At 41.5% G+C, this 22,792-nt stretch overlaps 2 protein-coding genes across 11 annotated transcripts in view; both read left to right on the top strand.

The window, feature by feature from the left end:
* The window catches only part of LOC100704785 (protocadherin alpha-C2), a 92,271-nt gene that overhangs the window by 25,508 nt on the left and 43,971 nt on the right, over nt 1-22,792 (top strand). Inside the window, exon 1 of one of the 10 annotated variants that reach the window (XM_025898814.1) lies at nt 17,888-21,307. The exons of 8 other annotated variants lie outside the window; for them this stretch is intronic. In XM_025898814.1, coding sequence (XP_025754599.1) covers nt 18,929-21,307 — 2,379 coding nt within the window. In that variant the 5' untranslated portion in view covers nt 17,888-18,928. Of the gene's footprint in view, nt 1-17,887; nt 21,308-22,792 lie in introns of those variants that run through there. One more of the 10 variants, XM_019366181.2, reaches the window with a different exon arrangement.
* On the top strand, nt 1,450-21,619 carry LOC112842411 (protocadherin alpha-8). Its single transcript, XM_025898949.1, has 3 exons — nt 1,450-4,094; nt 13,798-14,654; nt 21,308-21,619. Exons 1-3 carry the CDS (start codon nt 2,573-2,575, stop codon nt 21,485-21,487), a joined length of 2,559 nt encoding a protein of 852 aa, XP_025754734.1. The 5' UTR covers nt 1,450-2,572; the 3' UTR covers nt 21,488-21,619.

The following is a 22,792-nucleotide window of genomic DNA, read 5'->3' as shown; positions in this document are numbered from 1 at the left end:
TAGTTGTTGACGGACATCTAGACAGAGAGGAGACCCCTCAGTACAATGTCACAATTTCAGCTACAGATGAAGGGAGCCCTCCTCTTTCTAACACTAGTGTTATCACTCTTTACCTTTCTGATGTTAACGACAACGTGCCACGTTTTTCACAGTCTTTAATAAATGTTTTTGTGAAAGAAAACAGCAAGGTAGGAACAGTTATAAAAAGGGTGACTGCAGTCGATATTGACATTAGCAACAACGGTCAGGTGAGCTATTCACTATTAGATAGTAATAGTAAATCACTTCCTCTCCCCACAATGGTAAACATTAACTCAGAAACTGGAGACATAATCAGCCTGCAGTCTTTTAACTACGAGGAGCTGAAAATGTTTCAGTTTAAAGTTCAGGCCACAGACTCTGGTGTTCCTCCGCTCAGCAGCAACGTGACAGTCAACGTTTTAATCCTGGATGAAAATGATAATAATCCAACAATTCTCGCTCCTTACTCTGAGCACGGCTCCATTAACAGTGAGAGCATTCCCTATTCTGCTGAAGCGGGATACTTTGTGGCAAAGATCAGGGCTGTAGACGCGGACTCTGGATACAATGCGCTGCTTTCTTATCACCTGTCTGAGCCCAAAGGAAACAACTTGTTCAGGATCGGAACCAGCACCGGGGAGATCAGGACTAAGAGGAGAATGAGTGACAATGACCTCAAAACTCACCCTTTGGTGGTCTTGGTCTCTGATAACGGAGAACCCTCCCTGTCAGCTACTGTGTCGATTGATGTGGTGGTGGTTGAAGGCACAGCTGAAATCCAGACTCAGTTCAGACATGTGCCTGTAAAGGAGGACAGCTTCTCTGATTTGAACCTGTATCTGCTGATCGCCATTGTGTCGGTGTCCGTCGTCTTTCTGCTCAGCCTCATCACTTTAATAGCAGTCAGATGCCACAGGACAGACGGCACTTTCAGCAGGTACAGCGCCCCCATGATCACCACCCACCCTGACGGGAGCTGGTCTTATTCTAAAGCTACTCAGCAGTATGACGTGTGTTTCAGCTCAGACACACTCAAGAGTGACGTAGTGGTTTTCCCAGGCCCTTTTCCACCTGTAGATGCAGAACTGATCAGTATTAATGGAGGAGACACTTTTACCAGGACTCAGACTTTACCTGAAAAAGAGAAGGTAAGGAAATGCTGCTCTGAATAAGTGAGATTTTTGTATATCATTGAATGTCAGATAATGAATTAATAGATGTGTTAAATATGTGTTAAATATACGGTGGCCCTGAGAGGCCAAACGAACTGGAACTTAAGAAAACACCAGCAAAAAGAAAAACACTGCAAAAGCAACAAACACAACGGAAATAGGAAAAACGACAACAGAAATAGGAAAAAAGAAAACACAAATAGGAAAAACGAAAACAGAAATAGGAAAAAACAGATTTCCAAAGGCAAAAGGGAAGTGTTTCTGGGGAGACAATAACCCGACTGACCAGTTGGAGGAACCCAAAACAAGCTAGGTGTGTTTTTTCATGATTCATATAATACTGACGACGGATTTTTAGGCTAATAGTTAGGCTAACACAATTACCTCTCATCTTTTCTTTCCTCACAAAACCGATAGATCCTCCACTTCTTGTAAGTATATCCCAGCGCAATTCTTAGCATATTTTGGTTCCTCCAACTGGTCCGTTGGGTTATTGTCTCCCAGAAACACTTCCCTTGTGCTTTTGGAAATCTGTTTTTTCCTATTTCCGTTGTCGGTTTTCCTATTTCCATTGTGTTTTGTGTGCTTTTGCAGCGTTTTTTTTATTGCTGGTGTTTTCTTAAGTTGCAGTCCGTTTGGCCTCTCAGGGCCACCGTATAAATATCAAAAACATGTGTCAGAGTAAATCGATAAATTCTTCTTAAGAACGTTAACAACTTTTAAAGGGCATCCTAAGATTTTTATTGGTTTACGGCCACATAAAAATTAGTGGCACATGGTTTAATAGCTGTATTTTGGTAAATTAATGGGTACTAATTATGTTTAGCAGCTGCACCGCATGCATTCAAAGTGCACTGAACCGCTGTCCATGGTGCTGGCAGCAGCTTTCTTCTGTTTTGTGTCGTTATAGTCAGGTGCTGTCCGTTGTGCTGACTATTCGGCCGTGTACAAAAATAAAGATGAATAATAATAATAAAAAAAGATGATTAAAATTACAAACGAATTTATTAAACTGTATATTTCATCCAAAAAACCGTAACTTGTGGATTATTCTGACATGGATTTTAATTCTGTTATATCTTATATTAAAAAAAAACATCTTCTATTTCGGGCCATGTAACCGAATATGTCACAAGATGCCGCTAGAGACCATGCAAAAAAATACTGTCGTTGGTGTTTAGAAACTCCTCCTCATTTAATGACGAAAAGATGAAACGTCACCATCTGGCATTGCTTTGTGAAAGAAGCGCACAGACGATCAAGGCCCTAATGAGTGAGGATCCTTGGCGAGAGTGGATACATGAAGGGATATTTTTCATACTGGGCGTTTCTTTCCAGGAAGTATAAATCAGGATTTCATACTTTTTGTATAAACAGCGATGGCTGCTCGAACACAATGGGATAATATTTGGAGCCTGTTGTTCAGCCTTCTTTGTCTCTGTGAATGGTCCGTGGCTCAGATATCCTATTCCATTTTTGAGGAGGTGGACAAAGGCGCTGCGGTGGGAAATCTAGCGAAGGATTTAAATCTCAGTGTGCAGCAGCTTCAGTCAGCGGGTCTTCAGATTACATATGGGTATAAAAAACCGTATTTTGATATCAATCTTGAATCTGGAGTACTTTACGTTAGCGAGAGAATAGATCGGGAGGAGCTATGTCCTAATACGGTAAAGTGCTCTTTAAATATCGAGGCCATATTGAGTAACCCTCGCAGTCTTCATCGAATTGAAGTTGTAATCAATGATATTAATGACAATGCCCCGTCTTTTCAAGAAGATATATCTACAATTGATATGTATGAGTCCTCATATGTCGGAGAAAGGCATCCACTGCCGATAGCGCATGACCCAGATGTTGGCGCTAACTCAGTGAAGACTTATAAATTGAACGCGAATGATTATTTCTCTTTAGATATACAGAGTACTGGCGACCAGAGTGTGTCTGCTGAGTTGGTGCTGCAGAAAGCCTTAGATCGAGAAAAACAAGCTGTTATTGAACTCACTCTGACTGCGATAGACGGAGGAAAATCTCCCAAAACGGGGACTTTGCAAATACAAGTTAATGTTCTGGATGTGAACGATAATTCACCCGTGTTCAGTAAATCTCTCTACAAAGTCCAAGTAATTGAAAATGCAAATATTGGCACACCGTTACTAACAATGACTGCGAGTGATTTAGATGATGGTATTAATGGTCAGGTTGTGTACACATTTACAGAAAGAGGACGTTTAAACCCTGATGACAAATTTTCCCTGAATAATAATACTGGGGAAATTACTGTGCGAGGAAATATTGATTATGAGGAAAACCAGGCATTTGAGATCCGCGTTCAAGCCCGAGACAGAGGAACTCCTCCTCGCAGTGCACATGGCAAAGTTTTAGTTGAAGTCATTGACGTTAATGACAATGCTCCAGAAATCTCAGTGTCTTCAATCATGAGTTCAGTGAAAGAGGACGCTGAAATAGGCACAGCTGTTGCTATGGTGACTATCACCGATGAAGACGGGGGTAAAAATGGCCTCACAAACTGTAAGATAACAGGTTCTGTGCCATTTAAATTAAAATCCAACTATAAAAACTATTATTCTTTGCTAGTGGACGGGCTTCTTGACAGAGAGACTGTTTCCCGATATGATATATATATTGTAGCTACAGATGAAGGGACGCCCTCTCTGTCCAGCACAACTGTTATCACTATTCACGTTTCTGATGTAAATGACAACCCTCCTAAATTCCCGAACTCTTCAATTACTCTGTATGTGAAAGAGAATAGTCCGATTGGAACTACTATTCATAAACTGACAACGACAGATTTGGATTTAAATGAAAACGCAAAATCAATGTATCATTTAATTAGCAGCTCTCCCAAGACCACGCAAATGGCTTCAATGGTAACTGTTAATTCAGAGACTGGAGATATAGTCAGCCTGCAGTCTTTTAACTACGAGGAGTTAAAAGATTTCCAGTTTAAAGTTCAGGCCACAGACTCTGGTGTTCCTCCGCTCAGCAGCAACGTGACTGTTAACGTTTTAATCCTGGATGAAAATGACAACAGTCCCACGATTTTGGCACCATATTCTGAGCACGGCTCCGTTAACAGTGAGAGCATCCCCTATTCTGCTGAAGCGGGATACTTTGTGGCAAAGATCAGGGCTGTAGACGAAGACTCTGGATACAATGCGCTGCTTTCTTATCACCTGTCTGAGCCCAAAGGAAACAACCTGTTCAGGATTGGAACCAGCACCGGGGAGATCAGGACTAAGAGGAGAATGAGTGACAATGACCTCAAAACTCACCCACTGGTGGTCTTGGTCTCTGATAACGGAGAACCCTCCCTGTCAGCTACTGTGTCTATTGATGTTGTGGTGGTTGAAAGCACAGCTGAAATTCAGACTCAATTCAGACATGTGACTGTAAAGGAGGACAGCTTCTCGGATTTGAACCTGTATCTGCTGATTGCCATTGTGTCGGTGTCCGTCATCTTTCTGCTCAGCCTCATCACTTTAATAGCAGTCAGATGCCATAGGACAGATGGCACTTTCAGCAGGTACAGCGCCCCCATGATCACCACCCACCCTGACGGGAGCTGGTCTTACTCTAAGGCTACTCAGCAGTATGACGTTTGTTTCAGCTCAGACACGCTCAAGAGTGACGTAGTGGTCTTCCCCGCCCCGTTTCCACCTATAGATGCAGAACTGATCAGTATTAACGGAGGTGACACTTTTACCAGGACTCAGACTTTACCTAACAAAGACAAGGTAAGGGTAAACTTTCTTTTGTGAAGCTTTTAGGTCATCCGTAGCATAAAAAAAAATTGCACCTGTACTTCACGGAGACACTTACAAGGACCCAGGCTGAACCTGTTAAAGCGGTACTTTACATTTCCAGTTGTGTTATTTCATTACAGAAATTAACCAGTTTAACAGTTTGGAGAACATTTTATGTTTTCTGTTTTATTTTCGTTTTATACATGAACACTGTGGATTCAGTGGTGTGTATATGTGTTTTTTCTTCTGTTCATTATCAGACAAAATCAGTCAACTTATGAAGTTGATTTACATATAGTATTAAGTTAATTTAGTAACATTTCAGATGCATTTTACCAACAGTAAAAAGGAATGTGAAATACTAAGAATCGCTCACAAACATCCGTTGACTTTTTATGAAAGAGATATCGTGACAGTTGTGGCAGATCTCCACGTGGTGGCACCGCAGACTGTGACACTGAGATTTCTGTGTTGTAGTTTCATGCTCCTCCCAGTTGTACAAGAGGATGTGGCTCTCCGAGCTTTTTGACAAAGGCGTTGCGAAAGGACCGAGGGTGTATATATTATTTTGTATATGTACGTGTACGCTATAATTTAGCGCATATTTGAAATTGTATTTTTAGTAACTATAGAAATTGTGAGAAGGTGGCCTTGTTGGGATCTGCGTTTCAATTACGTTGTGGATTTATGCATGTACCAATGAGGACGTCTATTGTTTCATATCTGGTGCTTGTGCTGCTGGAGTGTTGTTGGGAAGCGCAATCTATGCAGCTCTCCTATTCCGTGTTTGAGGAAGTGGATGTGGGGACTTCTGTCGGAAATGTCGCTAAGGATTTAAATCTCAGCCTTCAGGAATTGGAATCTCGCATGTTTCAGATTATCAGTGGCTCTAAAAGAAAATATTTCGAGGTAAATCTAAAAACCGGTGCTCTCTATGTGAATGAGAGAGTAGACAGAGAGGAGCTCTGTGCGAAGACCCTAAAATGCACAGTCAATGTAGAAGCTGTGATAAACAATCCTTTAAAGCTCTATCGCGTAGAAATAAATATTCTAGATGTCAACGACAACGACCCGTTATTCACGGAAAGGTCTCAGATAATAGACATAGCAGAGAATACTCTGCCTGGGATGAAATTCGCTTTGTCTGAGCCTATTGATGCAGATGTGGGGAAGAATATGGTTAACGCTTTTAAGCTGACGCCCAATGAATATTTTTCTCTCGCTACAATCAAAGGCGGAGAAAGCGTCTATGCCGAACTAGTCTTACAGAAAACGCTGGACAGAGAGAAGCAGCCTGTGATAAATCTCACAGTGACTGCTGTAGATGGAGGGACTCCATCCAGATCTGGCACGTCACTAGTTATTATACATGTTTTAGATATAAACGATAACCCACCAGTGTTTAGTACCCCCTTGTACAAAACTCGTTTATTCGAGAATACACCAATCGGGACAAATGTGGTTACGCTAAATGCAACAGACGCAGATCAGGGAACAAACGGTGAGATAATGTATTCTTTGAGAAGTAAAGGGCAGGATCGTATATTAGAGATTTTTCACATTGATCCTGTAATGGGGGTGATCACGGTCAAAGCTAATGTTGATTATGAGGAATATACAGCGTTTGAGATCCGCGCAGAAGCTAACGATAAGGCCCAGCCACCGATGTCTGCTCACTGTAAGGTGCTGGTTGAAGTAATAGACGTAAATGACAACGCTCCGGCGATAGCAGTGACGTCACTCCTCAGCAGCGTAAAGGAGGACGCAGGTGTAGGTACTGCCATAGCACTTGTATCCGTACTCGACCGCGATGGCGGTAAGAATGGTGAAATTAAATGTAAAATAAAAAATGACGTTCCCTTTAAACTAGAAACCAACTACAAAAACTATTATTCTTTAGTCGTTGACGGGGCCCTTGACAGAGAAATTACCTCCCAATACAACGTTACAGTTTCAGCGACCGATGAAGGGAGTCCGCCCTTAATGAACACAACTGTGATTACTGTTCGCGTTTCTGATATAAACGACAATTCGCCTAAATTCTCAGAATCGGTGGTTAATGTCTACGTCAAAGAAAACAGTAAAGTTGGGGAGATTATTAAAAGGGTAACTGCACATGATGCGGACACTGACCGGAATAGTCAGGTGAGATATTCATTTTTAGAGAGTAACAGTAAATCAGTGCCGGTGTCTACAATGGTAAACATTAACTCAGAAACTGGAGACATAATCAGCCTGCAGTCTTTTAACTATGAGGAGTTAAAAACTTTTCAGTTTAAAGTTCAGGCCACAGACTCTGGTGTTCCTCCGCTCAGCAGCAACGTGACTGTTAACGTTTTAATCCTGGATGAAAATGACAACAGTCCCACGATTCTCGCACCATATTCTGAGCATGGCTCCGTTAACAGTGAGAACATCCCCTATTCTGCTGAAGCAGGATACTTTGTAGCAAAGATCAGGGCTGTAGACGCAGACTCTGGATACAATGCGCTGCTCTCTTATCACCTGTCTGAGCCCAAAGGAAACAACCTGTTCAGGATCGGAACCAGCACCGGGGAGATCAGGACTAGGAGGAGAATGAGTGACAATGACCTCAAAACTCACCCCTTGGTGGTCTTGGTCTCTGATAACGGAGAACCCTCCCTGTCAGCTACTGTATCTATTGATGTGGTGGTGGTTGAAAGCACGGCTGAAATCCAGACTCAGTTCAGACATGTACCTGTAAAGGAGGACAGATTCTCTGATTTGAACCTGTATCTGCTGATCGCCATTGTGTCGGTGTCCGTCATCTTTCTGCTCAGCCTCATCACTTTAATAGCAGTTAGATGCCACAGGAATGACGGCACTTTCAGCAGGTACAGCGCCCCCATGATCACCACCCACCCTGACGGGAGCTGGTCTTACTCTAAAGCTACTCAGCAGTATGACGTGTGTTTCAGCTCAGACACGCTCAAGAGTGACGTAGTGGTCTTCCCCGCCCCCTTTCCACCTGTAGATGCGGAACTGATCAGTATTAACGGAGGAGACACTTTTACCAGGACTCAGACTTTACCTAACAAAGAGAAGGTAAGATGCTTTCAACCACTAATTCCGGTTCAAGGGATACCACCCCTGTCTGTATTTTGATACCCGCACATAGCATAATACTGTAACGTCAGCATACATGGTTTAATGCAAAATTCGTACATTCATGCAGAAAAGTAGATTACATACGTTTTTTATTAGAGTAATGCTGCAAATATGACTGACCTCACTGAAGTATTTTCTTAATCAATCGACTATATGAAAAGTCCTGGTTTAATACCGTAAATAACTAGTAATTATATGGTCTGAAGCTGCATAATGGGAAAGGCGCTCTCCGCGGTGCTGATTTCTCTTTGTCTGCGAGTCTTTGGTGTTTAGCTTCATGTCCTGAAATAGCTTATTTGTGAGACTCAACACCATAGGCTTGTATAAATAACATTTTGAAGTTACATGCCCATAAATCATCAGCTGGTCCATAATTTGTACCATATAATTTAGAGTACCTAATATGTTCACCTGGAAAGGCAAAATCGTTGGTTATATAACTTATAATGTTTTAACCTAATGTGAAGATTTTCTCTGTTCTACTTAACAAAACTCTTCTCTGATTGCGTAGTTCCAATTTACCTGGCTTCTTTTAGTGTGCACGACGTTTTCTGCAACACAGAAAGTTAATATCTTATGACATCTGGTATTCGTGATCCATTTCTTGTGTGTTTGGGAAAACAAACAATCTCTAAATATTAAATTGTTGTCAATAAAAGGAACAGTAGATGTCGCCCTAGACCACAAACTCACTGATGTAAATTATGAGTTAAAGCTCCACCTTCACTGTTGGTGAAATAAGAGACAGCCTCTGCATTTCTGTCCGGGTTAGTAAATCGCCTCGTCTTGAACGATGGTATCTACGTGTAGAGAGCTTGGCTGTCTTTCGGATATTTGTCTGCATTAGTGAATGAAGTGCGTTTATTTCCCTGGAATAATATCTACAAAACAGAATGAGTCTCCGACACCACAGAGAGCGGGAATGGATGTTGTTCGCCATTATTCTTTGTTTATCCCGCTACTGTGTAGCTCAGATTTCCTACTCTGTTTCTGAGGAGGTGGACAAAGGCACGGTAGTGGGGAATATCGCGAAGGATTTGAACATTAATACACAACAACTGGAGGAACGAGGATTTCGGATTGTATCGGGATACAGTAAGGCATATTTTGAGGCTAATTTACGGACAGGAGCTTTGTTCGTTGGGGAAAGAATAGACCGAGAAGAGCTTTGTCCTAATTTACCAAAGTGTTCTTTAAATATGGAGGGACTGTTAAACCATCCCATGAATATTTATCGCATTGAAGTCAGCATTGTGGACGTCAACGATAACGCTCCGACATTCCTTGAACAAATCCATGTGTTTAATATCTCCGAATCGTCTTCAACGGGAGAGAGGTATCCGCTCCCGGCAGCTCAGGATGCAGACACTGGTAGCAATTCAGTGAAATCCTACAAATTAAGTCCAAACGAGCATTTCTCCATAGACGTCAGTAGCGGAGGAGACCATTTGTCTGCTGAGTTAGTGCTGCAAAAAGCTTTAGATCGAGAGAAACAATCCGTTATTAAATTAACATTGACAGCCGTTGATGGGGGAAAGCCTGTGAGATCTGGCACCATGCAGATTTTTGTGAATGTCATAGACGTTAACGATAACACGCCTTCATTTAGCAAGCCGCTTCATAAAGTAATCGTCAGTGAAAGTGTGCCTATAGGTACAACAATACTCAAATTAAATGCAACAGACTTGGACGAGGGTTCAAACTCAGACGTCAGGTATTCTTTAATGAAAAGAGGAAATGTAGATTCCCCTGAAAAGTTCATTGTTATTCCTGAGAGCGGTGAAATCATTGTGAAGGGTAATCTGGATTACGAGGAAAACACCGCATATGAATTGCGAGTGCGCGCTACCGACCAAGGCGCTTCCCCTCGTAGCGGTTATTCTAAAGTGCTGTTAGAGATTGTTGATGTCAATGACAATGCACCACAGATTTCAGTAACTTCACTTATGAGCCCAGTAAAGGAAAATGCTGAAATTGGAACAGTAGTTGCATTTGTGACTGTAATGGATAAAGACGGGGGGCAAAATGGCCTCACCACTTGTAAATTGAAAGATTCCGTCCCATTTAAGTTAAAGTCAAATTACAAAAACTATTACTCACTGATAGTTAACGGTCAGCTTGACAGGGAGACTCTATCACAATACAGTGTAACTATAATCGCTACCGATGAAGGCAGTCCTCCTCTTTCAAGCACTGCTGTAATCACTGTGCACATTTCTGATGTTAATGATAATGCACCGAGTTTTCCAGATGGCTATATAAATATTTACGTGAAAGAGAACAGTAAAGTAGGAGACATAATCACAAAAGTGACAGCATGTGACGCTGACACAAATGAAAATGCTAAATTAACTTATTCATTAATGGAGAACTATCCCAAAGAATTTTCGATTTCAACTGTTTTAAACATCAACTCAGATACTGGAGATATAATCAGTCTTCAGTCTTTTAATTACGAGGAGCTGAAAATGTTCCAGTTTAAAGTTCAGGCCACAGACTCTGGTGTTCCTCCGCTTAGCAGCAACGTGACTGTCAACATTTTAATCCTGGATGAAAATGACAACAGTCCCACGATTCTCGCGCCATATTCTGAGCACGGCTCCGTTAACAGTGAGAGCATCCCCTATTCTGCTGAAGCAGGATACTTTGTGGCAAAGATCAGGGCTGTAGACGCAGACTCTGGATACAATGCGCTGCTTTCTTATCACTTGTCTGAGCCCAAAGGAAACAACCTGTTCAGGATCGGAACCAGCACCGGGGAGATCAGGACTAAGAGGAGAATGAGTGACAATGACCTCAAAACTCACCCACTGGTGGTCTTGGTCTCTGATAACGGGGAACCATCCCTGTCAGCTACTGTGTCTATTGATGTGGTGGTGGTTGAAAGCACAGCTGAAATCCAGACTCAGATCAGACATGTGCCTGTAAAGGAGGACAGCTTCTCGGATTTGAACCTGTATCTGCTGATCGCCATTGTGTCGGTGTCCGTCATCTTTCTGCTCAGCCTCATCACTTTAATAGCAGTCAGATGCCACAGGACAGATGGCACTTTCAGCAGGTACAGCGCCCCCATGATCACTACCCACCCTGACGGGAGCTGGTCTTACTCTAAAGCTACTCAGCAGTATGACGTGTGTTTCAGCTCAGACACGCTCAAGAGTGACGTAGTGGTCTTCCCCGCCCCGTTTCCACCTGTAGACGCAGAACTGATCAGTATTAACGGAGGAGACACTTTTACCAGGACTCAGACTTTACCTAACAAAGAGCAGGTATGTGCTTTTGAGTTTTTATTTTAGTGCTTTCTGTTTACAATTTAGATTTTATATTCACTGCATTTCAAAAAGTCATCAGACTCTCAAATTAAAGCAACAAAAAAGTTGGAATCCCCCGGTTGTCATAGCCGTTAATATCAGCGCTTATTGTAATATCAGCACTCACGATTAACCTTCTTATCTACTACACCTCGAGAACCAAACGATCGTGCCCATTTTTTCCCTTGTTTTTTTAGATTCCTGTCTGCTTAACAAAACATTGCTCATACTTGTGGCTACAGCGCTATCCGTGGTGCTGAAACAAAGATGCAACGTTATGATTGAACTCTCAGTGCCAGTATATTCATAACCTTTTTTTTTAAATATAAATTAGTTAAAAGCACAAGGTCATATGTTGGCGAAGAGGTGTTTTTTTCTGATTATTGTATCACTTTGGTATTATTTCATTTTAATTTGCTGTGAATTCACCTTCTTCCTAATTACACTGCACTACTGAGGTAAAATTCTAGCCTTTAATGGCTCTTCAGAGTTTCGGATTTATGTCTAAAAACGGATATGCGCAAATATTTAAGTATTATATATAAAAACTGACAACTGACCAAGACAAAAACTACAAGACTGCAAATGTAATTGTAAAATATTTGTAATGCAACAAATCATGGGGGCTTAATGTTGCTCATATTTCTCTTGGGTCGTCTCACATTTGCCACACGGTGTCGTTGGAGACCGTAGAAACAATTGTATATCTATAACTCCACCCTGTACGGGAAAACTGAGGCCGTCATTGGACACCAGTTTAAAGACACACTGGGACTGTACTGTGGCGAGAAGGGCTGCTGCTGCTCGATAATGGTGTTTATAGCGGATATTTACAGGATATAGAATCATCTGGATTTACAGATTTATGCGTTGACTGTTCAACTATGGGAAACCGAGATTGTGCATGGATTCATATGGTTGTACTTCTTTGTCTCTGTCACTGGTCTGCTTCACAATTATCGTACTCCATTTCCGAGGAGACGAACAAAGGCACTGTGGTGGGGAATGTCGCAAAGGACTTAAACCTCAATGTACAAGAGCTGGAAACCAGGGATCTGCGTATTATTTCGAGTTACAGTAAGAAATATTTTGACGTGAATTTAAGAACCGGAAGCCTCTTTGTTAACGACAGAATTGACAGAGAGGAGCTTTGTCTAAGCACGGCGCAGTGTTCCCTAAGAATACAGGCTGTTTTAAGCAATCCAGTGAATGTGCATCGCATCGAAGTGACCGTGTTAGATATAAATGATAATTCACCAGAATTCATTGAAAAGTCATTTTCGTTAAATATATCCGAAACAGTCTCAGCAGGAGAACGATACCTACTGCCTATAGCGGAAGATGCAGATTTAGGCAGTAACTCGGTGAAGGCCTACAGGCTGAATCAAAATGAACATTTCTCACTTGATGTACAGAGTGGCGATGAACATGCAATTTCTGCTGAATTAGTGCTGCAGAAAGCTTTAGATCGAGAAAAACAGTCGGTAGTTAATCTCATTCTGACCGCTGTAGATGGAGGAAAACCTGCCAAATCAGGAACACTTCAAATAACAGTAAACATAATAGATTCCAATGATAATGCACCGGTGTTTAGCAAATCTCTTTATAAAGTGAGAGTGACAGAAAATTCTACACCCGGAACCCTTGTGGTTAAGTTAAATGCCACAGATTTAGACGAGGGCATGAACAGTAAACTACTGTATTCTTTCATCAAAAGAGGCAGCAGTGATCCATCAGATATGTTTGATCTCAATTCAGAAACAGGAGAAATTACAGTGAAAGGTGGATTAGATTATGAAGGGACGCATGCTTATGAAGTGAGAGTACAAGTAAAAGATCATGGCATCTCTCCTCGTAGTGCGCATGCTAAAGTGCTTATAGAGATATTTGATATGAATGATAATCCCCCACTGATATCAGTGACGTCACTAATGACACCGGTAAAAGAAGACGCTGAACTGGGGACTATCGTTGCTTTGATTACAGTAAGTGATAAAGATGGAGGGAAGAATGGTGTAACTAGCTGTAAGGTAGTTGGATCTGTTCCGTTTAAACTCAAGTCCAACTACAAAAATGATTATTCTTTAGTTGTAGATGGACTGCTGGACAGAGAAACCGCTTCTGTTTATAATGTCACCATTACAGCCACAGATGAAGGAAATCCACCTCTGTCCAGTAAAATGGTAATTACTGTTCATGTTTCTGATGTTAATGATAATGCACCTCGATTTACGCAACCTGTTATTGATGTGTATGTGAAGGAAAACAGTCCAACGGGCTCAGTAATTTATACAGTAAATGCCTTCGATGCTGATCTAGATGTTAACGCAAAGGTGACTTACACACTGTTAGATACCTCTCTTAAAAACATTCCAGTTTCATCTGTTTTAAATATAAATTCAGAGACAGGAGATATAGTCAGCCTGCAGTCTTTTAACTATGAGGAGTTAAAAGATTTCCAGTTTAAAGTTCAGGCCAAAGACTCTGGTGTTCCTCCGCTCAGCAGCAACGTCACTGTCAACATTTTAATCCTGGATGAAAATGATAATAATCCAACAATTCTCGCTCCTTACTCTGAGCACGGCTCCGTTAACAGTGAAAGCATCCCCTATTCTGCTGAAGCGGGATACTTTGTGGCAAAGATCAGGGCTGTAGACGCGGACTCTGGATACAATGCGCTGCTTTCTTTTCACCTGTCTGAGCCCAAAGGAAACAACCTGTTCAGGATCGGAACCAGCACTGGGGAGATCAGGACAAAGAGGAGAATGAGTGACAATGACTTCAAAACTCACCCCTTGGTGGTCTTGGTCTCTGATAATGGAGAACCCTGCCTGTCAGCTACTGTGTCTATTGATGTGGTGGTGGTTGAAAGCACGGCTGAAATCCAGACTCAGTTCAGACATGTGCCTGTAAAGGAGGACAGCTTCTCGGAATTGAACCTGTATCTGCTGATTGCCATTGTGTCGGTGTCCGTCATCTTTCTGCTCACCCTCATCACTTTAATAGCAGTCAGATGCCATAGGACAGACGGCACTTTCAGCAGGTACAGCGCCCCCATGATCACTACCCACCCTGACGGGAGCTGGTCTTACTCTAAAGCTACTCAGCAGTATGACGTGTGTTTCAGCTCAGACACACTCAAGAGTGACGTAGTTGTTTTCCCCGCACCGTTTCCACCTGTAGATGCAGAACTGATCAGTATTAACGGAGGAGACACTTTTACCAGGACTCAGACTTTACCTAACAAAGAGAAGGTAGGCAACAAAACACCACCCTTAATCCATCTTAACAAGACTGTTTGACCTTGATACATTATTTTGAACATGACAGGAATTAGGCTTTGTTTTAGCTTTCAGTACTTTCAGCATTTAGCCAAAAAATATTTTAAGTGAATTTCTGGGCGCAAAACTTCAATGCTTAATGATATTTTGAGATGTAGTTATTAGTTTATTTATTCGTCTTCACAGTTCATAAAAAAATAGCTGATCTTTTGTGGCCCTTGATGTCGTGCTATCACCTCCTTTCTTGGAATAATTCTCAGTCATGTTTATGTAATCAACACGGTTCGCCATGTTGACAAAAACCACAAACTCAAATATGTGACAGCTGCTGTCGTTTTCTTGTGATGTGAAAGACGTGAAATTTTATGTCGTGAAAACTCACTGTCCGTGGTGCTAGACATTGTGTACCAAGCTTAATACGAGGTGATTGTGTAGAATCATTCAATAACACTAACAAGATTTTCCCCTTACATTCTAAATACAACAAGTTTTTATTTCCACACAAAAATGAAACATTCACTATTGCTTGAGATATTCGGCTATGTAGTATGCTGTTAGTAGTCTTTGTCCACATGATGTCGCAGGAGACCATAGATGAATGTGTTCATGTAGTTAAAACTCCTCCCTGCACGGGAAAAAAAATGAAATCCTCATCGGCCATTGCACACACGCGGAAGGTGCTGTGTCCATGAGAGTAGGAGCTCCTTATATCACTTATCGCTTTGGGTGTACATATCTCGAATGAGGATTAATGTTCACTTGTGTTCACTTCTTTTTGTGGATCAACAATGTATATTCGACCAAAGGAGGAACACGTCTGGATTCGCATTGTTGTGTTTCTTTGTCTTTGGCACTGGGCTGCTTCGCAGTTAGCCTACTCGATTTCCGAGGAGGTGAACAAAGGCACAGTGGTGGGGAATCTCGCAAAGGATTTAAACATCAATGTACAGGAACTAGAAAACAGGGATCTACGTGTGGTTTCCAGTTACAGTAAGACATATCTTAACGTTAACTTACGGAGTGGGAACCTCTTAGTCGAGGAGCGGATAGACCGAGAGGAGCTTTGTCCACAGACTATAAAATGCTCCTTAAACTTACAAGCTTTTCTAAGCGATCCAATGACTGCACATCGCATAGAGGTTAATATATTAGATATAAACGACAATTCGCCTGCATTTCTCGAAAACAGGCATTACTTAAATATTTCTGAATCATCGTTAACGGGAGAGCGATATCTTCTCCCAGTGGCTGTGGACGCAGACATAGGAAGCAACTCAGTGAAGACCTACAAGCTCAGTCAAAATGAGCATTTCTCACTTGATGTGCAGAGCGGCGGAGAGCACGGTGTGTCTGCTGAGCTGGTGCTGCAAAAAGCTTTGGACCGAGAAAAACAGTCAGTAATCAATCTAATACTGACCGCTGTAGATGGAGGAAAACCTCCAAGAACGGGATCATTACAAATACATGTGAATGTAATCGATGTAAATGATAATATTCCCGCTTTTAGCAAACTGCTTTATAAAGTGCGTGTCAAAGAAAATGCCACTCCCGGAACACTTGTTATCAAGTTAAATGCCACAGATTTAGATGAAGGCATGAACAGTAAAATCTTATATTCCTTCATCAAACGAGGGAATATTGATCCATCAAATATTTTTGATCTCAATTCAGAAACAGGAGAAATCACAGTGAAGGGTGGATTAGATTATGAGGAGACGCCTGCTTATGAAGTCAGAGTACAAGCGACGGACCAGGGTCCCGTTCCTCGTAGTGCACATGCTAAATTACTGATAGAGATAATTGATGTGAATGATAATGCCCCACTGATATCAGTGACGTCACTGATAACGCCAGTAAAAGAAGACGCAGAGCTGGGGACTATCGTTGCTTTCATTACAGTAATTGATAAAGATGGAGGGAAGAATGGTGTTACTAGCTGTGAGGTAGTTGGATCTGTTCCGTTTAAACTCAAGTCCAACTACAAAAATGATTATTCTTTAGTTGTAGATGGACTGCTGGACAGAGAAACCACTTCTGTTTATAATGTCACCATTACAGCCACAGATGAAGGAAATCCACCTCTGTCCAGTAACAAAGTCATTACTGTTCATGTTTCTGATGTTAATGATAACGCACCCAAATTTATGGAGCCTGTTATTAATGTGTATGTCAAAGAAAACAGTCCAACAGGCTCAGTAATTTATACAGTAAATGCCTTCGATGATGATCTAGATGTTAACGCAAAGGTGACTTACACACTGTTAGATAGTTCTTTTAAAAATATTCCAGTTTCATCTGTTTTAAATATAAATTCAGAGACTGGAGATATAATCAGTCTGCAGTCTTTTAACTATGAGGAATTAAAAACATTCCAGTTTAAAGTTCAGGCCAAAGACTCTGGTGTTCCTCCGCTCAGCAGCAACGTCACTGTAAACATTTTAATTCTGGATGAAAATGACAACAGTCCCACGATTCTCGCGCCATATTCTGAGCACGGCTCCATTAACAGTGAGAACATCCCCTATTCTGCTGAAGCGGGATACTTTGTGGCAAAGATCAGGGCTGTAGACGCAGACTCTGGATACAATGCGCTGCTTTCTTTTCACCTGTCTGAGCCCAAAGGAAACAACTTGTTCAGGATCGGAACCAGCACCGGGGAGATCAGGACTAAGAGGAGAATGAGTGACAATGACCTCAAAACTCACCCTTTGGTGGTCTTGGTCTCTGATAACGGAGAACCCTCCCTGTCAGCTACTGTATCTATTGATGTGGTGGTGTTTGAAAGCACGGCTGAGATCCAGACTCAGTTCAGACATGTGCCTGTAAAGGACGACAGTTTCTCGGATTTGAACCTGTATCTGCTGATCGCCATTGTGTCAGTGTCCGTCATCTTTCTGCTCAGCCTCATCACTTTAATAGCAGTCAGATGTCACAGAACAGACGGCACTTTCAGCAGGTACAGCGCCCCCATGATCACCACCCACCCTGACGGGAGCTGGTCTTACTCTAAAGCTACTCAGCAGTATGACGTGTGTTTCAGCTCAGACACGCTCAAGAGTGACGTAGTAGTTTTCCCCGCATCGTTTCCACCTGTAGATGGAGAACTGATCAGTATTAATGGAGGAGACACTTTTACAAGAACTCAGACATTACCTAACAAAGAAAAGGTAGGTAATTTGAACTTAAGTCTTGTAAAACCTCACAGTGCGATAAAATCATTATGTCATTTCCTGTTAACAGTTCTTACATATATAAAAATTATACACCTTCAATTGAACAATCGTAAGAACCAAAACACTAAGACTGACTCCTTCTTTTTGAGTTTGCTTGACAGAACTTTGGGGCATTTTGCTTAAAATGAGTGACATAATCTGTCGAATAGCGTTTAACCCTTTCACTCTCTTACGAGCGATTTTTAAACTTAAATTAGTGCGTACAAAACTAGGAGGCGTCAAGAGTACCTTTAGTCACTTATTTATTTAAGTAAACAATTCATGTCCCACAGTGGGTGATCGGTGTTGGTACTTGTCACTGTACTAATAGGCTTGTTTACTCTCGTTGACATATTTATATTTTAATGTTTATATAACCTACAGTGGCTGCCATGGTGACTCAAAGTGCAACACACGGTGTAGTACCATGTATCTTTTTTTATTCAAGACGAGTATAGAATGTCATGAAAAGTCGCTGTCCGTGGTGCTAGATTGTATGGTGCCATATTTAGAATATGTGCATTTTGTGTCATCATGAAGTGAGCAAAGGTTTTGTCTTTTCTTCTTCCTCTTCTTTTTGATTCTAATACATGTGTACGACTGAAAAATAAGCAATAATGGACTTTGAATAAAAGACATTATGTGTGTTGAATTGTTATAACGTCACACGTGCTCGTTAGCTCACCGAAATACCGATTTTTTCTTTTTTATTGACCGGGTTTCACACAACACAATCTAATTTTTAGATATTTTCATGTCCACACTGACAGTAAATATTCACGGTTACTATGTAGTATGCTTTTAGCAGTCTTTCGCCACATGATGTCGCAGGAGACCATACACCTGAATTTGTTTGTATTGTTAAAACTCCTCCCTGCACGGGAAAAAATGAAATCCTCATCGGCCATTGCACACACGCGGAAGGTGCTGTGACGATGAGAGCAGGAGCTCCTTAAATCATTTATGGCTTCGGGTTTACATATCTCGAATGAGGATTAATGTTCACTTGTGTTCACTTCTTTTTGTGGATCAACAATGTATATTCGACCAAAGGAGGAACACGTCTGGATTCGCATTGTTGTGTTTCTTTGTCTTTGGCACTGGGCTGCTTCGCAGTTAGCCTACTCGATTTCCGAGGAAGTGAACAAAGGCACAGTGGTGGGGAATCTCGCAAAGGATTTAAACATCAATGTACAGGAACTAGAAAACAGGGATCTACGTGTGGTTTCCAGTTACAGTAAGACATATCTTAACGTTAACTTACGGAGTGGGAATCTCTTAGTTGAGGAGCGGATAGACCGAGAGGAGCTTTGTCCACTGACTATAAAATGCTCCTTAAAACTACAAGCTGTTCTAAGCAATCCAATGACTGCACATCGCATAGAGGTTAATATATTAGATATAAACGACAATTCGCCTGCATTTCTCGAAAACAGGCATGACTTAAATATTTCTGAATCATCGTTAACGGGAGAGCGATATCTTCTCCCAGTGGCCGTGGACGGAGACATAGGAAGCAACTCAGTGAAGACCTACAAGCTCAGTCAAAATGAGCATTTCTCACTTGATGTGCAGAGCGGCGGAGAGCACGGTGTGTCTGCTGAGCTGGTGCTGCAAAAAGCTTTGGACCGAGAAAAACAGTCAGTAATCAATCTAATACTGACCGCTGTAGATGGAGGAAAACCTCCAAGAACGGGATCATTACAAATACGTGTGAATATAATCGATGTAAATGATAATATTCCCGCTTTTAGCAAACTGCTTTATAAAGTGCGTGTCAAAGAAAATGCCACTCCCGGAACACTTGTTATCAAGTTAAATGCCACAGATTTAGATGAAGGCATGAACAGTAAAATCTTATATTCCTTCATCAAACGAGGGAATATTGATCCATCAAATATTTTTGATCTCAATTCAGAAACAGGAGAAATCACAGTAAAGGGTGGATTGGATTATGAGGAGACGCCTGCTTATGAAGTCAGAGTACAAGCAACGGACCAGGGCGCCTCTCCTCGTAGTGCACATGCTAAATTACTGATAGAGATCGTTGATATGAATGATAATCCTCCACAAATATCAGTGACGTCCCTCATGACACCGGTAAAAGAAGACGCAGAGCTGGGGACTATCGTTGCTTTGATTACAGTAAGTGATAAAGATGGAGGGAACAATGGTGCAACTAGCTGTAAGGTAGTTGGATCTGCTCCGTTTAAACTCAAGTCCAACTACAAAAATGATTATTCTTTAGTTGTAGATGGACTGCTGGACAGAGAAAGCACTTCTGTTTATAATGTCACCATTACAGCCACAGATGAAGGAAATCCACCTCTGTCCAGTAAAGTGGTAATTACTGTTCATGTTTCTGATGTTAATGATAATGCACCCAAATTTATGGAGCCTGTTATTAATGTGTATGTCAAAGAAAACAGTCCAACAGGCTCAGTAATTTATACAGTAAATGCCTTCGATGCTGATCTAGATGTTAATGCAAAGGTGACTTACACACTGTTAGCTAGCTCTCTTAAAAACATTCCAGTTTCATCTGTTTTAAATATAAATTCAGAGACTGGAGATATAATCAACCTGCAGACTTTTAACTACGAGGAGTTAAAATCTTTCCAGTTTAAAGTTCAAGCCACAGACTCTGGTGTTCCTCCACTCAGCAGCAACGTCACTGTCAACGTTTTAATTCTGGATGAAAATGACAACAGTCCCACGATTCTCGCGCCATATTCTGAGCACGGCTCTGTTAACAGTGAGAACATCCCCTATTCTGCTGAAGCGGGATACTTTGTGGCAAAGATCAGGGCTGTAGACGCAGACTCTGGATACAATGCGCTGCTTTCTTATCACCTGTCTGAGCCCAAAGGAAACAACCTGTTCAGGATTGGAACCAGCACCGGGGAGATCAGGACTAAGAGGAGAATGAGTGATAATGACCTCAAAACTCACCCCTTGGTGGTCTTGGTCTCTGATAACGGAGAACCCTCCCTGTCAGCTACTGTGTCGATTGATGTGGTGGTGGTTGAAAGCACAGCTGAAATCCAGACTCAGTTCAGACATGTGCCTGTAAAGGAGGACAGCTTCTCGGATTTGAACCTGTATCTGCTGATCGCCATTGTGTCGGTGTCCGTCGTCTTTCTGCTCAGCCTCATCACTTTAATAGCAGTCAGATGCCACAGGACAGATGGTACTTTCAGCAGGTACAGCGCCCCCATGATCACCACCCACCCTGACGGGAGCTGGTCTTACTCTAAAGCTACTCAGCAGTATGACGTGTGTTTCAGCTCAGACACACTCAAGAGTGACGTAGTGGTTTTCCCCGCACCGTTTCCACCTGTAGATGGAGAACTGATCAGTATTAACGGTGGAGACACTTTTACCAGGACTCAGACTTTACCTAACAAAGAGAAGGTAGGACATTTGTACTTGTCTTGTAAAACGTCATCGTGCAATCATAAAATTATAGCTTCTGCAATTTCTTGTGTAGTTGGTGTAGACATACATACACATTCTGCACCTTTAGTTGAGCATCAGTTAGGCACTAGTACACCAAGTCTTATTCCCTGTCCTCAAGACTTCCAAACTGTTTGAATAACCTTTGTGGCATTATGCTGAAGATGAGTAGGTCACCTTAAGCTGTAGCATCACTTTTAAGCTTTTTCAGCATTTAAGACAGCGTCTTGTTTTTTTGTTTTGGGTTGTTTGTGGGGGTTTTTTCCTTTTCTGTTTTTTTTTTATCTTCAACCATTTTTATTTTCGTTTTGAACTTCAATAACAAAACAGAAAACAAACAAACAAACAAATAAACAAAAAATAAAAATGATTATATTTTTTCTTCACACACCAAACCCCACAGCAACCACTCTCTCATTACTCCTCTGCCCCTCAAGTTACAGAAAGCCAGTTAGTGAAGGGGGACCAAATGGTACAATTTATCTAATAAATCATAGGTCACTTTTTCGTAAGATGCCAACTTAACCATCGTCATTAGCCATTCCTCTTAGTGAGGGGGTTTCTTTATCTTTACCTATGATTTATTTATCTAATAAATCATAGGTCACTTTTTCGTAAGATGCCAACTTAACCATCGTCATTAGCCATTCCTCATAGTGAGGGGGTTTCTTTATCCGCCAATGTCTTTACAAGACCCGTTTTGCCGTAGTAAGAGCTGGGATAATCCTTTTTTTTTTTTTTTTTTTGTATTGCAGGAAAAGTCTCAATCGGAAAGTTCTGTAGTTATACCAAGTATGGACAGTTTTGGTGAGATACCAAATCTTCTTTTGAAAACACTGAAAGTGACCTCCATTATGTTTTCCCACCAGTCCCGAAGTGTCAAACAGTTCCATAGGATATGTAAAATCGAAGCATTTTGACCGTCACATCTCCAGCAATCGTCTGTGTTCCAAGTTCCATTTATACAATTGTTGCAGTGTTCGATGCCACCTATGGATTATCGTAAGTTGGATAAATCTACTGCCTATTTCTTTATACATAGTATTAACGTTATGGAGACATGAGTCCCATTCAACTGAAGCTATATCCAATGCCAGGTCCTGGGCCCAATAGCCCTTAACTTTAAGAAGAGGGTCAGCTAACCGATCCTGCAATAAATGATAAAACTTAGAAGTGATACCTTTACCCAAGGATGATCTCGAGAGCAGTACGTCCACAGGGCTGCCCACAGGACAACACAAGGGGGTTCCCAGCCACTTCAATAGTGAGCTGTGTATTTGAACATATCTCCACAATTGATCAAGCTGCAAATTATCTCCACAACTTGATCAAAGGTTAAAAAACATTTGGTCCCACAGTCAACCAAAATCTGATAGATAGAGGATGCCTGCCTTACGCCACTGTAGCCAGTCAACCGGTGTCCCTCCAATTAAAATTCTTTTA

This window comes from Oreochromis niloticus, linkage group LG2, assembly GCF_001858045.2.
Source record: "Oreochromis niloticus isolate F11D_XX linkage group LG2, O_niloticus_UMD_NMBU, whole genome shotgun sequence".
Lineage (NCBI taxonomy): Eukaryota > Metazoa > Chordata > Actinopteri > Cichliformes > Cichlidae > Oreochromis > Oreochromis niloticus.
The sequence above is the reverse complement of the archived record's forward strand: the minus strand, read 5'-3'. Positions and strand labels throughout refer to the sequence as shown.

Coding starts and splice junctions, on each gene's coding strand:
- LOC112842411 (XM_025898949.1), top strand. CDS start 2,573: ATGGCTGCTCGAACACAATGGGATAATATTTGGAGCCTGTTGTTCAGC. Junction 4,095..13,797: donor GGCTTCAATGGTAACTGTTA/ATTCAGAGACTG, acceptor TTTTAAATATAA/ATTCAGAGACAGGAGATATA. Junction 14,655..21,307: donor CTTTACCTAACAAAGAGAAG/GTAGGCAACAAA, acceptor AACAAAGAGAAG/GTAGGACATTTGTACTTGTC.